The 16,072-nt window shown below is 36.7% G+C and overlaps 1 protein-coding gene across 1 annotated transcript; it reads right to left on the reverse strand.

Annotated features, from left to right (window-relative positions):
• Positions 1-310: 310 nt before the first annotated feature.
• On the reverse strand, positions 311-1,450 carry LOC142175253 (uncharacterized). Its single transcript, XM_075241835.1, has 2 exons — positions 1,261-1,450; positions 311-1,164 (listed from the first exon to the last, which is right to left on the reverse strand). The coding sequence occupies exons 1-2, from the start codon at positions 1,448-1,450 to the stop codon at positions 311-313; spliced, it is 1,044 nt and encodes a 347-aa protein (XP_075097936.1).
• Positions 1,451-16,072: the final 14,622 nt, after the last annotated feature.

The following is a 16,072-nucleotide window of genomic DNA, read 5'->3' on the forward strand; positions in this document are numbered from 1 at the left end:
TGAAGCATTCTACAAACCCCATTTTCCTCAACATATGCCTTTGCCATGTCAACTTCGATGATACACTATCATATGCCTTTTCCATGTCATGTTTGATGACTACATTGATAGGTTTTCCCATTAATCTTATGTCAATAACAATTTCATGAGTTAACAAAATGTTTTCAAATATACTTCTCCCCTTGACAAAGCCTGATTTATTGGAAGATATCAACGTAGGTAGTATCTTCTCTAGCCGATCATGATCCACTCTCGAGATCACTTTGTTTATGAAATTGCTCAAAATTATAGGTCTAAAATTAGAGAAAATTTAGACCATTGGCTTTTTAGGCAGCAATACAAGGTTTGAGAGAGTTATAGACTTAGGCATAGAGCTTCCTCCATAGAACAGTTTCAGCATATTATGTATGTCCTCCCATACTATATCCCAGCATACTTGAAAGAAAATACCAGAAAAGCCATTTGGACCACTTGTACTCTCCCCACTCAAAGCAAACACTGTTGCCTTCACCTTCTCTCTTGTAGGACTTCTACAAAGATTTAAATTCTCCTCACTAGCTACCATTGTAGGTATATTGTTTAGGAGTTCATAGCTTGTTGGATCATCTTCTTGTGTGAACTGCTTCTGGAAAAATTCAACTGCAACATCAGCCATCAAATCTTGTGAATCAATCCGTGCACCATCATTTTTCTGAAATCTCTTAAATTGGAGTTTCTTCCTTTTACCATTCACATGGTTGTGAAAAAATCTAGTATTTCTTTCCCCTTCTGCAAACCATGTCATTCCTACTTTTTGTTTCCAATGCTGCTCCTCGATGCTCAAGTACTTCTTCAATTTAGCTTGAGCTTGTTGTACTATTATTCTATTCTCCACTGTTGGCTCTTCTTCAAACAACATTTTCTTCACTCTAACCACATCTTCTCTAATAGATAGTTGCTTGAAAATATCCCCATATGTGAGCTTGCTCCATTTAGAGAGAGCAATCTTAACCCTCTTCAGTTTCTGCTTGAACATCAAGAAAGGATCTCTAGTGAAGTCAGCTATCCAATTTTGTCTAATCACCTCCATAAAAGATTCATGTTTGGTCCAGAAGTTCAAGAACTTGAATGGTTTAACAAATTTTAAGGCTTGATCACTACAGCTCATCAAAAGTGGAGCATGATCTGATCATGTTATAATGAGATGATCCATTTCTATATTGGAAAATAGGGTCTAGAAAGGCAAATTCCCCAAAATTCTATCCAAACAATTGAATATACATTCTGCATTAGGCCTCCAATTCCACCGGGTAAAGGTGTTGTCTTTGTATCCAAGATCAAAGAGTTCACATGAGTTAACAGAAAATGCAAAATCTTCATATTCTGAGGGGTACACTGGAAATCCTCCTATCTTTTCATCTTTACTAAGAATCACATTAAAATCTCCTCCAACCACCCAAGGTAACTCCATATCACTAGCAAGGTAGTATAGATTATCCCACAATTCTAATCTTTTCAATGATGATTACTTTACATATACAAAGGTTATCATAATGTACTTGCCATTATCTTGATGGTTAACTGCTACTCAGTATCAATCAATAGATCCTATTCCACCACAGCATCCAAGAATAACCATATCATCCCATTAACATTTGATATTGTAGCTTCCATATCTAGCCTCCTTATGTAGTTTTGAATAAACCTCTACTTTTGAAATGGCTCCATAAGTTCTATAATGAAAAAACCATGATCCCTTTGCATGTTGATAACTCTCTGAAAGGCCTGTTGTGTCTTAACAGACCTTATGTTCAATATTAATGTTTTAATCATCATCTTGTTATTGAGGTTGTCCTCTTGGGCAATATTTTTGTAGGTGGCAGTGGCTCCTTAGCTTGTGTTTGCTTCTTTCCTTTCTTTCCACTTCTAGCTGAAATCAGAGGTGATAAATCCCCCTCCCTTGCTACAACTTTAAAATTTCCAATAGTCGACTCATCATCACCTTCATCTTCTAACTATTCTTGATCCATTAATGCATTTTGAATATCCCCAGACAATACATTGTGTGCAATGATATTGTGGAACACCTGATTTGGAGATTTGAATGGTACATTGATCTGAATTTGCATTGGAGAACTTGTACCTGAAGCACATGCTATGGCCATAGTTTCAATTACATCTAATTCCCCGAGTACTATAGTGTATAGGTAGTTTAACATTCATTCCAGCTGAGGAGAGGCCATTCGCTATGGATGTTCAGGCTTTGGCTAATAGATTCGTGAGGCTGAATATTTTCAAGCAAAGTATAGTTCTTGCATGTGTTGTGGGGAAGTCCTCTTTGTTGGACTGTATCAAGGATCGTCAGGTTGATGATCCTCATTTGTTGGTGTTAAAGCACACGGTGTAATAAGGTGGCACAAAGAAGGTTGTGATTGGAGATTATGGTTTTATGCGGCTTCATGGTCGAATATATGTTCTAAATGTTGTTGGTTTGTGGGAGTTGATTCTCAGGGAGGCCTATAGTTCACGGTATTCCATTCATCCAGGTGTCATGAAGATGTATTATGGCTTGAAGCAACATTATTGATGGCGAAAGATGAAGAAATACATTGTTGGGCATGTTTCATTGTGTTTGAATTGCCAGGAGATGAATTATGAACATTAGAACTAGGTGGTTTGACTTAGAAGTCAGTTATACCGGAGTGGAAGTGGGAGCGCATTAATCTGGACCATGTGGTAGGATTACCATGGACTTTAAAAACGTTTGATGATATATTGGTCATTGTGGATAGATTGATCAAGTCACTACATTTCAGTTAGGTGATGACTTCGTACAACTTAAAAAGGTGGCTCAGATCTACATCAGAAAGATCGTTGTTTGCATGGTGTGCCCATTTCTATGATTTTGGACCGTGGTATCCAGTTTGCACTCCACTTATAGAGAGCTATTCATCAAGAGTTGGGTATGCAGGTGGAGCTCAACATTTTATCCACCCCACGGATGGTCAGTCCGAGCGGACTATCCAGATCCTTGAGGATATATTGAGGGCATATGTTATTGAATTTGGAGGCTAATGGGATGAGTTACTACCATCGACAGAGTTTGCCTACAACAACAACTACCAGTCCAGTATTCAGATGGCGTCGTATGAGGATTTATATGATAGGTGGTGCGGTTATCCTATTGGTTGGTTTGAGTAGAGTAAGGCTCGGTTGTTGTGTACAGATTTGGTTCGTGATGCCATAGATAAGGTGAAGTTTATTTATGAGCATCTTCGGACAAGATAGAGTATGCAAAATAGACACAGATAAGAAGGCTCGTGATATGGCTTTTATGGAGGGCGAGAAGGTGCTTTGAAAGTTCTTCCTATAAAGGGTGTGATGAGATTTGGGAAGAAGAGCAAATTGAGGATGAGGTTCATTGTCCTATTTGAAGTGTTAGAGAAAGTTGGGGAGGTTTCTTATAGTATTGGATTGCCTCCCAGCCTTGCGGGGGTACATTCAGTATTTCACACTTCATTGCTTCGGAAGTATCATGAAGAAAAGTCGCATGTTCTGGATTTTAGCATAATGCAACTTGATGAGAATTTGACATATGAAGAAGAGCCGGTGGATATTGTAGATAGGCAGGTTCAAAAAATGAGATCCAAGGATATTTCTTCTATGAAAGTGCTTTGGAAATGGCAGTCGGCTGAGGAGGCTACGTAGGAGTTCGAGTTCGATATGAGGAGTGGATATCAACATCTCTTTGTCAGTTCAAGTACATTTATATGTTTATTTGAGGACGAGCGTTTCTTGGGGGTGGAGAATGTAACGACCCGATAGGTCATTTTCAGTTCTATCTTTCTATTTTATGATACTTCATTTGATATTTTATGATGTGTGCGTGTGGTTCCTTTCGAATTCCAGAAAGTTTAGATGTGTTTTGGAAGAGAAACTCCATTTCTTGAGCTTTAGTGTTGTTGGATGTCACAACCCAAAATCTCACCAAGTCGAGATAGCACCTAACCCTACCAGCTAGGTAAGCTGTCTAACACATGCTACTACTCAAACCAAACATCATCAATAAAATAAATAAGAATGCAAAAATTAACTCAACTATTACTGAGAACTGGTGGTACAAGTGACTACGATTTGAATTTCAACGTTGAAAAGAAGAAATACATAATCTGTGTGGAAGTTACAATAACATAATTACAAGTCCTGTACTACCATGAGCAAGATGATAGTAGATAACTGGAATTCTATAGTCTTCAACGCTCGGCCTCGAACTCCGCAGCTGCTTAGCTCCAAATATCTGCACGCAAGGCGCAGAAGTGTAGTATAAGTACAACTGATCTCATGTACTCAATTAGTATATTGCTAACCTCAGTGAAGTAATGGCAAGGTTTTTAAGTAAAAAAATACTCACTAAATATAATAAGTGCAGTTCATAAGAAAGAGAAAAAACAAGGGAAAAAGATAAGTAATAATGGAAGGATCAAATAAAAGAACTAACGAGCATGTTTCACAAACATAGTAACCAATCCTTCATCAATAAATCATGTACGTGAGGAAGGAACAATATATGTGAAACAATATAAGCCATATCTTGAAATCCGCAAAAATGAAAAGGGGAATATTCAAGATATCAAATAAAATCGGCAACACCTTCGTACATTTATCTTCTCCTCACCAAGGATATGTATGTATGTCAAATCAAATGGCACAATGACGTCCTTCGTGCATTTATCTCATCCTTACCAAGTATATGTATGTATGTCAAATAAAATGGCATTAAAACACTCTTCGTGAATTTATCTTATCCTCACCAAGCAAGGAAATACCCTTCAAGCAATATCACTATTCCACACCAAACATATGTATAATAGTGCCAAACTAGGTAGAAAACAAGTAGCTAACAATAACAACGAGGTCTAAGTCTTTTATATAACAGTAACAAATAAGGTAGAAGCATATAGATATCGGTAACAAACTGTCACGCCCCAAAACCGAGGAGCGCGACCGGTGCTCAACCGAGTGAACCCGGCCGAGCAAGCCTATTATATTTTCTTCTACCCAAACTCATTCATGAATAAAGATAATATACATGTTTTTGTTAATCAACCAATAAAGTGATCATGTTGCAATACCAATTTCTTACCATTAGTTACTTTATCTTAAAGTCTCAATTCCAAACACATTTTTCATAATCTGAAGTGAAAATAGTAATTCAAGCACAACACACGAGTTTGACTTTGCCAACACCATTATACAACCCATACTATGTCTATGGAGCCTCTATAGATAAAGATGAGTGCAATGATAATGCCGGCAACAAGGCCCCGGCAATACCTCAAACAGAATACACAAAGAACAAAAGTTACATGACCCCGGGATAAAATAGGGCTCACCAAGTTAGCTGGGAAGAAGGTATGCTACTATCACTAATCAATATCTCCTGCTGTGGAACCACATGCATCCATTTAAACGATGCAGAGCTCCCGGCAAAAGGGACGTTAGTACCGTCGAATAGTACTAGTATGAAAACTAAACACTAATTTAAGAATTCAGAAATTCAAGATGAATATGATGAACCAGTGCAGCAATAGAATAATATAGATAACCGTTTAAACCATAACAAGCTTATTAAAAGCTATAAATAACATTTATAGGATTTAAGATGAGATCCTCTGTAACTATCTTCACACAAAGCGGCCCCACCACCTCACCCAATGTATGTAGGTGGACGTGTACGTACAATACCATAACTCTAATCAAGCGGCCCTGTCGCCTCCCCCCAATGTATGCGGATGGATGTATAGTGACAGTACCAAGAACCTACACAAAGCGGCTATGCAGCCTCATCCCAATGTATGCGGGTGAAAATGCATCAATAATACCAATACCAACACAAAGCGGCTATGCCGCCTCACCCCAATGTATGCGGGTGGTGTTGCCACACCAATGCCAAAACTACACACAAAGTGGTCGTACCGCCTCACCCCAATGTAAGTGGGTGGAGGTGCAGTCCCACAATACCATAATCCCTACACAAAGCGGTCATGCCGCCTCACCCCAATATATCAGCGGGTGGAGGTGTATCACAATCACAATCTCTATACTATAAGCCCCACACAAAGCGGTCATGCCTCCTCACCCCAATGTATGCGGGTAGAGATGTATCACAATTACAATCTCTACACCACTTGGCATAATAACTTTCACCTAAATCACGACTAGAAATTATAACATGTGGATACATAATCCATAGTTTGGGACACATCCTCAATTTATAATGCAATATGATAAGAGTATTTGAAACACTAATTGAACATGTATCTTCATCACAAAACCTATCGGAATACTCCATTTATAATCAACATCTCGGAACTTACAAGGATATTGGGAATTCCAATTCTTAAAGAAGAGTTTAGCCAATATACCTCACTTGAGCTTCCTTACACTTTAAATATTCCGGAATTCTTAGCAACTTCAATCTATTTTAGAAATATAACAAATTGAACCAAAATTAGGAAGATGATCATGGTTCTAGCTCATTTGAGCATTTTATCAAACACAAGGCGTGCATAAGGTTGCAAGGCCCTTTTATGGAGAATTCCATCATCCCACAACCCAATATTTATCATGCCTAGTTCAACAATCTTCCTAGACCCCTTGATATTACATGCATGTAAATAAACAACCCTCCTACCCATAAATTATCTTGCTAATTATCAATTGTACCCAAAATTTAAAAGTGAGGGTTAGGGTGTAGAATCTTACCTCTAGGATGAAGACCTCGTGAGTTTCCTTTCTTAATCTTCCAAAACTTGGGCAAGAATTGAAGAACAATTATTGAAGAACACCGTCTCACTCTAGGGCACTCTCTCTCAGTCCAAAATATCATATTATAGTTCAAAAATGATCCAAAGAGTGTATTTCACAAAATAGTGTCGGGTTTTAAAAACAAAAAATAAAGCTCCGGAACAGTTATGTGGTCGCATATGCTACCGCATATCGGTCGCATAATTGCTGACAAAAATGATCAAAAATCTGTGCGTGTATGCGGTCACTATGCAGTCCGCATAACCGTTATGCGATCTCATAAGGCACCGCATAATAGTTATGCGGTCGCATAGTCGACTGCATAGCTGCTTTCACAATGGCCCTCTCCTGCTCACTTCTGCGGCCATTATGCGAGTGATTATGCGGTCGTATAATGGACCGCATAAATGCTCTTTTCCGCCAAAAGTTTTCCTATACTTTCCAGTGCATTGTTCAACCCAAACACGCAAGTACTATAATCCGTAAACACGTAAGCCTAGTCCGGCACCATGAAATATTATTTTCTTTGAAAATTTTACCGAGCTTTACACTTGCGTACTTCAAAATTTTTCGGGGTGCTACACAAATAAGGCAAACCATATAGATAATAGTAACAAACAACAGAGAAGAATACAGATAATAGTAACAAATAAGGTGATGGCATAGACATAACAATAACACACAAGGTAGAAGGCATAGATGTGACAATAGCAAATAAGGTAGAAGGCATAGATGTAACAACAACAAACAAGATAGAAGTAATAGACATAACAATAACAAGCAAGATAGAAAGCATAGATGGAACAATAAAAACCTAGTTAGAGGTCATAAAAGTGTATGCGGGGGAAGGATAATACAATATAATGCATGTCTCTCATCCCCCACCCGCACAAAAACACATGTCGTACAATGAACTCTCATCCTCACCTGCATAGAAATACTCGTCGTTCCATTATCATATCAAATCGCACAAAAACTTCTATCATACAAATATTTCTCATCCCCACAATATGAAAATACCTTTCATGGAAATTCACTCAGCCTCACCAAGCATACATGAATAAATATCTAGTAAAGTAAGATGCAAAAATACAATCAAGAGGGATAAGTAAGTATAAAATGATTGGTGAGAAATAATCATAGTTATTTTTAAAGAAGGCAAGCCAACATCTCAAGAACCTCCTGGTCCAAATATCACAATGGTGTCTACACATGATCTTTAACATGAATAAGAAGCTCAAGTAGCACAAGGATAACATGTTAGATATGTGTTCGTGATGTAATGCATGACTACGATCAAATCGAGTATATCATGAGTCTAAAGATTAGTCTATCATGTTCATTTATTATGTCATACATTCAACGTGATTCTAGCATGGATAAGTGTACTCATATATATATTCATAGAAGTAAATGAAACATAAGTCAAGAAGATCACAAAATCCAACAAGGCAAAAAGAAAACACATAATCTACCTCGAGCATGGATCACAGGAACATGCATATACTCTCGTCACCTCACATATACATCTCCCCCTCTTATAGAAAATAATATCATATTAGGAAAAATTTCCTCAAACCAAAAGTAGGCAAGACACTTACCTTATCTTGGACTATCTATATTCTTCAAACTCCACCTTTTCTAGCACCAAATCCATCAAATGAGCCCAATCTAGTAAAAAAAAATGTTCAACAAAGTCAAATAAATCTATAGAAATTAATTCAAAATGATAAAGCTTCGATATTGAAGAAGTCTAAAAAAGTCAACAGAAGTCAGCATGGGCCCACATGGTCAAACCTGCAACCAAAACAAAATCTTGTTGTCCCATAACCCCACAAGTCTAAATATGCGATTAGTTTCCAAATACGATTTCAAATATGTGTTCAAATTCCCCAAAATACACTTTCTTATCTCTCAAGCCAAAAACCTCTTTTCTTCTTTAAGCTTCCTTGATTAAGAGTAAAAAATAATGATAGATTAATGTTATAATCATAAATTCAAGTGAAATTTAACTTACCCCAATGCAGTAGATACAAATCCCTCAAAAATTACCTCCATCCAAGCTCTCTAGATCCTAAAATGATAAAAATGAAGTCCAAGTACTAAATAGGGTTAAATATACAAGTGCAGAAAATCTTCAGAAAAACGACATCATTGCCTCCTTCAATAAAAGAGTCATAGATTTTTATACAGATGTAAGAATGACAAATTGTTTAAAGTTTTATCCAACCATCTTTACCAAATTTCTTACCTAAGTTTAATGTAGAAAATTACAATTTCAGCACTTCAAGTCTGTTAAACCTTGCTCCAAACATGCTGAAACTAACCCGAGCCCCTAGAGACTTTGCCTAGTCATTCCTAAAAGTCGAAATACCATATTAAGACTTGTCCAAAGGCTCAAAACACCCGCGAGAATATCACAATAAATAATCGAGGCTCAAATCGAATATAATTTTTCTTATGTTGTTAAATCTTCATTCTTTCAAAAGAGTGTCTAAATCATACTTAACCACTTCAGATTAATTCCATACTTTGCACAAAATTTTGATTCAAATATAAAGTCCTATTCAAAGTCTCAAAACACAAATTGGAGTCCAATAACATCAAAGTCAACTCTTGGTCAAACTTATGAACTCTTAAGTTTTTCAAATTGCCAACTTTCGGCAAATGGTGTTGAATCCTTCTAGGAGCATCCAAAACCCAATACAAACATACATACAAGTTCAAAATCATTATACGAATCTAACGCATCCATCAAAACCCGATTCCGAGTCCGTTTAGTCAAAAGTCAAACATTGGTCAACTCTTTCAACTTAAAACTTCCAAAATGAGAATTTCTCATCCAAAATTCTCCCCAACCTTTCGGAAATCAAAACCAACCATGAACACAAGTCATGAAATACAAAATGAACCTACTCAAAGTCTATAATCACAAAGCAGAGGGCTAGAACTCAAAATAACTAGTGGGGTTATTACCTTCTATCCAACTTAAACATATATTTGTGCTCGAACATGACAAGAGTCATTCCAAACCGTCAAATAGCTAAATAAAATCATCATACACATTCCCACAAGTGATACCAGGTCACAATATTCATACCAATCAACTAAAACATCTTGACAAAAGATCTTCTCTCGCAAACTCCGCTTGTAAGACTTCAAAGTCAACTTCAATATCTGGAATTTCCTTCCAAAATATGATTCTCACAAATACCTCTATAGTATCAACCTCAATAACCACTATCAAATCATAAACCAACAAAACAAAACCACATGATGTATTCCATATCATTCATATCTTTAGCCATACCTCTTGATCACAACACTACTCATTGCCAAATCCAATCAAATGCTCACTAACTCAATTAAAACCTCATTCCAATCCTTCACAATGCTGCTAAAGATTAAATAATCTTGTAGAAACTCATAGACACTCATCATAACAACACGTCATGGAGTTTTGTCTTCTGACAAGATCCATTGCCAAATTCTAAGCTACCTAATGGCATTCTTCTTCTACATATACATGATCTAAACCCGATCGTGCTAATTTTAGGTTTGATCACCTCATTTCATAAATAACAAGATGCTCGACTAACAAGTCACACCAAATACCATATGGAACATTAAACATGATTCGTGCACTATAAATGCAATAACCTAAATGTGACAAATTTGTAAAAAAGGAACTTCTCTCCCAATGACTGCCCGAGCCTGTAGTATAACTACTCAGCAAGTCTATGAGAATCCATACACTCCACTCAAACTGTCTGTCAAGAAACACTTTAGCAAATCAACTCTACTCATACTAAACACCCAAATCTGCCAAACATAACGACCAAAATCATATGGTGAACTGACACTCTTAACAAATCTGATGTAATAGGTACCCCGTGCAACATGAAACTTTTTAAATGACATAAAATTCTTCATGGTGACACATCCGTAGTAAATTCTGCATTGTGGAAAAAATCCAATCCGGCATAAAATACATATTCTCAATAGGACTACCGGTACACTCCTAAACTAATTCAAACCATTTCAAAATAGGTAAATAGTCATGTCTCTAAAAAATCCAATCTCTAAACCTTAAGAACACAAGAATCTTCATATCAGATCTCTAACTCTTCCACTCAAATGACTGCAACGTCACACATACCCAAGAACCTCAGAAGCATATTGCTATCAGTCTCTCTAGTCAAGTAGCAAAATTTGAATATCAACGGTTATATGCCACAATTACTATAGTAGTTAGCCAAATCATTCGAAGATCCATTCACAATGCATCCTCTACACACACCCTTCTCAGGCAATACAAGATATTATTATCATTCTCTTAAATATCTTAAATCTCCCATGCTATCTCAAGATCAAGGCCTTTTTCCCGAAAAAGAACTGTAATCTTACCATACAATGCTAATCTCACACGACTCATGACATCCATCATGATGCCGTATGAAAATACTAAAATCCACCTATCAAGTCTGAATCACAAGTAGGATATTCCTCCTCATAAGCACTCCATTGACAAGAAGAATACCACTTAACATGTTTCATAAGACAATCACAAACATGCAAAAAACATTCCATGCCCGTAGAAGACATCAACCTCAAAGTCGTGGTCAAAACTATTGTAAACTCTTCTAAACTTATTTGAAAATATTGAAGACATTAGAACCGAATCTCTCTAAACCAACCAAGCCGCACAGGCTGACGAACCCAAAATTTCAACCACAAAAGTGTCTGAAGTAACCAATTATATCGAAGAAACGGACCAATGCTATCACTATGCTGGCTCAAGCTACCGATGTCTGACCCGTTGTTTTCCACTACTCTATATTTTATCAATGATGATACAAATTTCTCCAAGTCATTGTAATAATTCCATGCGGATCACAATTCTCAAAGCAAGCAAATGGCTCGGTCATTCCTCACGCAACACATCCTGAAGCTCAAACCCATTGGAACCATATTCCAAAAATCAACAACCCTACTCTAGTGCCCCAATACATAACCGAACATATCAAACAATATATGTCCCATTGCACATCATCCAATTCAGAAGAAGTGGATTTGCCTGTAGACAACCGAGTGAATATCCTCCTTTTTGACACTATAACCACAATTAATGCCAATCCTAAGTCATTCAGCAACCCCCATGTATAATTCCAGCATATCACATAACATATCTAATAAATACCTATATGAGTGAACCTCGATACCAACCTACCCAAGTCACAACAAGCCCACAATGCACCTCAACAATAAAGTATAATAACACATGCTCACATGACCCAATTGACAGCAAGCTCCCACACATTGCCTATAGCCATAATCACATCATCCGATAATACTCAATAACCTCATAAAGAAATCATACAACCTCGAACCTCACCATGAAAGATAATCCACGTACTAAACCTCTATGTGACATCGTTCTGTGATCTAACCATGATTACAACCTCTACGTGACCAATTGATCCTCTCGAGTCTACACTTGTCAACAAGATGCATGACTATATTCCACCACACTAGTGAACTACTGAAGATCCATCAATACGATCGTACCTTAAAGATGCATTACACTTCGAGATGATAATCAAGTGCCCATATCTCCTAGCATCTCAAGCAAACCCTTCTCATCACATATAAAATCTCCAAACATTGTCCTTAGATATATAACACTTATCGCATAGTCTTCTAGTAGCTCTTCCACGACATCATCTAAACGTGCGCAATAAATAACATGCTCTCAACAATGCATATAAATGGGTAGAAAGAAGGCAAAGTTTAGACATAAAGCTGAAATAAGGTCGCACGATGAAGAAAGAGATGAAGTGAAGTTTTTGAGATACCTTACAGCCTCTCAAAGATATGTATGGACGTCATAATACTAATTTACAAGACTTTACTAGATATTTTATTATGGCTTGTAGAACATATGAACCTAGAGCTCTGATATCAACTTGTCACGACCCAAAGTCCCACCAAGTCGTGATAACACCTGACCCAACCCGCTAGGTATGCCATCTAACACATGCTACTACTAAAACTAAAAATCATCAATAAAATAAATAATAATGCAGAAATCAACTCTAGTAATCCCAAGAATTTGTGATATATGCTTTACGATTATATGGAGATCTTGGAATAATTCAGGTTTCATATTTTTCGAGGATGTGGTGTGCAAGGAAAATGCACCGCTTGGTTGCTTCATTCAGATATTCATGTGCCGCTGGAGCACAGGTTGTTTGGTGTATATTGGTTGTGCATCAAATATGGGCGCGGAGTAGACGGCTATCGAGAAGGTTCTGATGAGTTCAAGATCCATTTGTGGAATTTAAGGATTTGTGAATTTCTATATGGCTATGGCTTGAGATCAATAGTGGATGGTGTCTAGATTTGCAGTACTTCTATATCAATATGGATTCTACATGGTAGTGTTAGAGAGATGTAAGGAACGGCTTCGAACTCGCAGAAGGTCCCTTCAAAGCGAGTATTTCAGATTGAGTTACTTTTAGGTTTTGTTGTCTACGTGTCTCGGTTGAGTTAGAGAAAAATCAGTTATGGTCACTTGATTATGTATTAATGGGTTTCGAATAATTCATGATAGTTATGGCCACAACTCGAGGTTAATGTCTTCTACCGGTATTGAAGGTGTGTTGCCTGTGGTGATGTCCTCCTGATATGGAAAATTCTTGGTTGATGTTGTGTTCATCCTGCTTGTGATTCAGAGTTGATTATGAGATTTTCGTATTTTCACAAGTTAGCATGATAGTTGTGGTGCGCCATGTGGGATTGAGAAGTTGCAAGCATTTTGTATTGCCTGGTTTTGGGCTGTTGATGTTCAGGTTTTTCTATGTGGTGCAGAAAATCTATGTGAGTATTTTCCATAAGATGATTGTGTACGAGTGATGTATAAGTGATTTGACTAGTAGAGTCGGGACTGGATACGGAGATTCCAGTATTTATAAGGTTTAGGGATTGTATATTCTCATAGGCAGAATATTCTTTTGTTGCGGACTGTGAAAATATGTTGACAATTAGAAAGCTGGTGATATGTATTATGGATGGGTTGCTATGGACTTTTGGAAGGTTATTTACATGTTTGGGAGTGATCGGAATTGGTTTGGGGACTAAATTTAGGCCTAATGAGAATGCATATTTCATATCAAATCGGGTTTGCTTACTCATATGCAACTGTAACCATAGGTATATCATCGGGCAAAATGGTTGTTAGTTGTGCCTAGTCTATGTGATATCTTTCACTATTATGCTATGACGGGTAGTGAGGCTACTTGATTATTCGCACAGATGTTGTAACCATGTTTAGGCCCTGTGACGATATATTGGAGAGATGGCTCTCGTGATGTTGATTTGCTTATTGCATCTTAGTTGTGCTAGCCTTTTTCCGTACGGTATTATGCCTATTCATCTCCCCATAGTTATATTTGTGCACTCTATCGTACTTGATGTTGACGCACATGTTCTTATTGAGCACGAGCATTATGGCTCGATGGATATCCCTATGTGGATTGCTATGTTTGGGATCGGGTTGCGTGTTACAATGGAGTTATATGGGATGCCTTCCGTTGTGTTTATTTCGTGTATTTTGTTTTCCTTTTTTGGAACGAGTTCATGAAATTATGTTTTTGTATTTATATCAGTTGCACTTGTCGGATAGTCCTCTTATCTTATTTTCTTTCTATTTTGAATATGCTTGAGTTATTGCTTGCTTGGTGCATGGACTGCATCGTGTGAGGTTCCATGTGACCTTAAGTGAGACTTCCCAATTGAACAACTTGTAATGGGTAAGACGAGGTTATTGGACCTATAAACTTAGCAATCAAGTTGGGATGAGGAATGTTTGGAGGAAAAATGTCGCTAGTTAGCTCAGGTTTTGGCAACAGACCTTGTCGGACAAGAGAGCTCTATGATTTATGGTTTTATTGGGTTGTTATAAGTTACTGCATGGTTCTATCATCACTAGCAGTGTTTTGAATGTTCAAAATGAGGTTTTATTTGATATGCAATATACTAACGGTACCGTGTTTGATAATGTGCATCTATTATGGTCGGAAGTTACTGCTGTGAGTACATGAGTTATGTGGTACATTGTGTGGTTTTATCTTGGCAGGGAATTGAAGGCTTTATGTAGCTTGTTGAGTTTGATACGGTGTATATATACAAGGATCAGATCATATAAGGGATTCCGGATGTTGGAATGGTTCCACGCCCCGTGGGGCTAATGTCGAAGGAAGAATCTTCCAACTCGGTTGTGTTCATAGACTTATATGGACCAAGGTGGCACGGGATCACTCATGGGTATGGGTGTTGTCAGTTAATTTTGACCCTCTATATTTAAAAATTTTTTGCAGGCTTCCTAATAAAAAAATGATAAATATGTAGTTTTGCACAGTATTTAGCTTTAATGCAATTTATTGATAATTATTCCTATTTTTACAAATACGAGAATTTCTATCATTTTATTGCAATTAGTTAAATACTACCGTTTTGTGTATTTTTATAAATTTCAAATAATTTATTGATAATTGTTCTATTTTTACAAATATTAGGATATTCTATCAATTTATTATTTTTTTCAAAAAATAAAATAATAATTACTATAACATTATTATAGTAGTTATATTTTAAATAAATACTATGACATTTTCTAACTAAAAATCATATTTTATTTAGTAGCACGGTCTATTTAATTATATGGAAGCCAGTAGAATTAATTTCAAAATACGGATCAAGTCTGGTCAAATCTAATGTCCTGTCAACCTCCGTTGTGACGACATAAGAGATGTGACATGGCATATGACGCGACTTGACAATGTGATGTAACTTTGATGTGACATGGCAATGACATGACGTGACTTGATGTGACATTACATCTTTTGTTTTTTGACCACATATTTTATTTAAGTTTTATCCTTTTTTTAACTTTAAATTGAGTACACGTTTTTTTAACAAAGACATATTATATAAAAAAAAAACACAAAAAATGATAGAACATGTGTTTTTATTGATTTGATTATTGAAAAAGGAAAACTAAGTATAAATAAAGGCAAATATGAATTTGCAATGATTTAAGAAACAAATAATTCTTTTATTTTACAAAAAAGAACGTCTCGGCGTTCAAAGAGGCAGTTTAACAAAAAATACTGACATGGTTCAGGCTTGAATTGACCATTCGCTTTCCAAAATTACTACAAGTCCACAATACAAAGACTCTTGGCGAACTAGAGATGGACTAGCATTCTAGTTCTGCAAGGTCTCT

The sequence above is a fragment of the Nicotiana tabacum genome, chromosome 21 (assembly GCF_000715075.1).
Source record: "Nicotiana tabacum cultivar K326 chromosome 21, ASM71507v2, whole genome shotgun sequence".
Taxonomy (NCBI): domain Eukaryota; kingdom Viridiplantae; phylum Streptophyta; class Magnoliopsida; order Solanales; family Solanaceae; genus Nicotiana; species Nicotiana tabacum.

Coding starts and splice junctions, on each gene's coding strand:
- LOC142175253 (XM_075241835.1), bottom strand. CDS start 1,450: ATGGAGTTACCTTGGGTGGTTGGAGGAGATTTTAATGTGATTCTTAGT. Junction 1,165..1,260: donor TTGGAGGCCTAATGCAGAAT/GTATATTCAATT, acceptor TAACATGATCAG/ATCATGCTCCACTTTTGATG.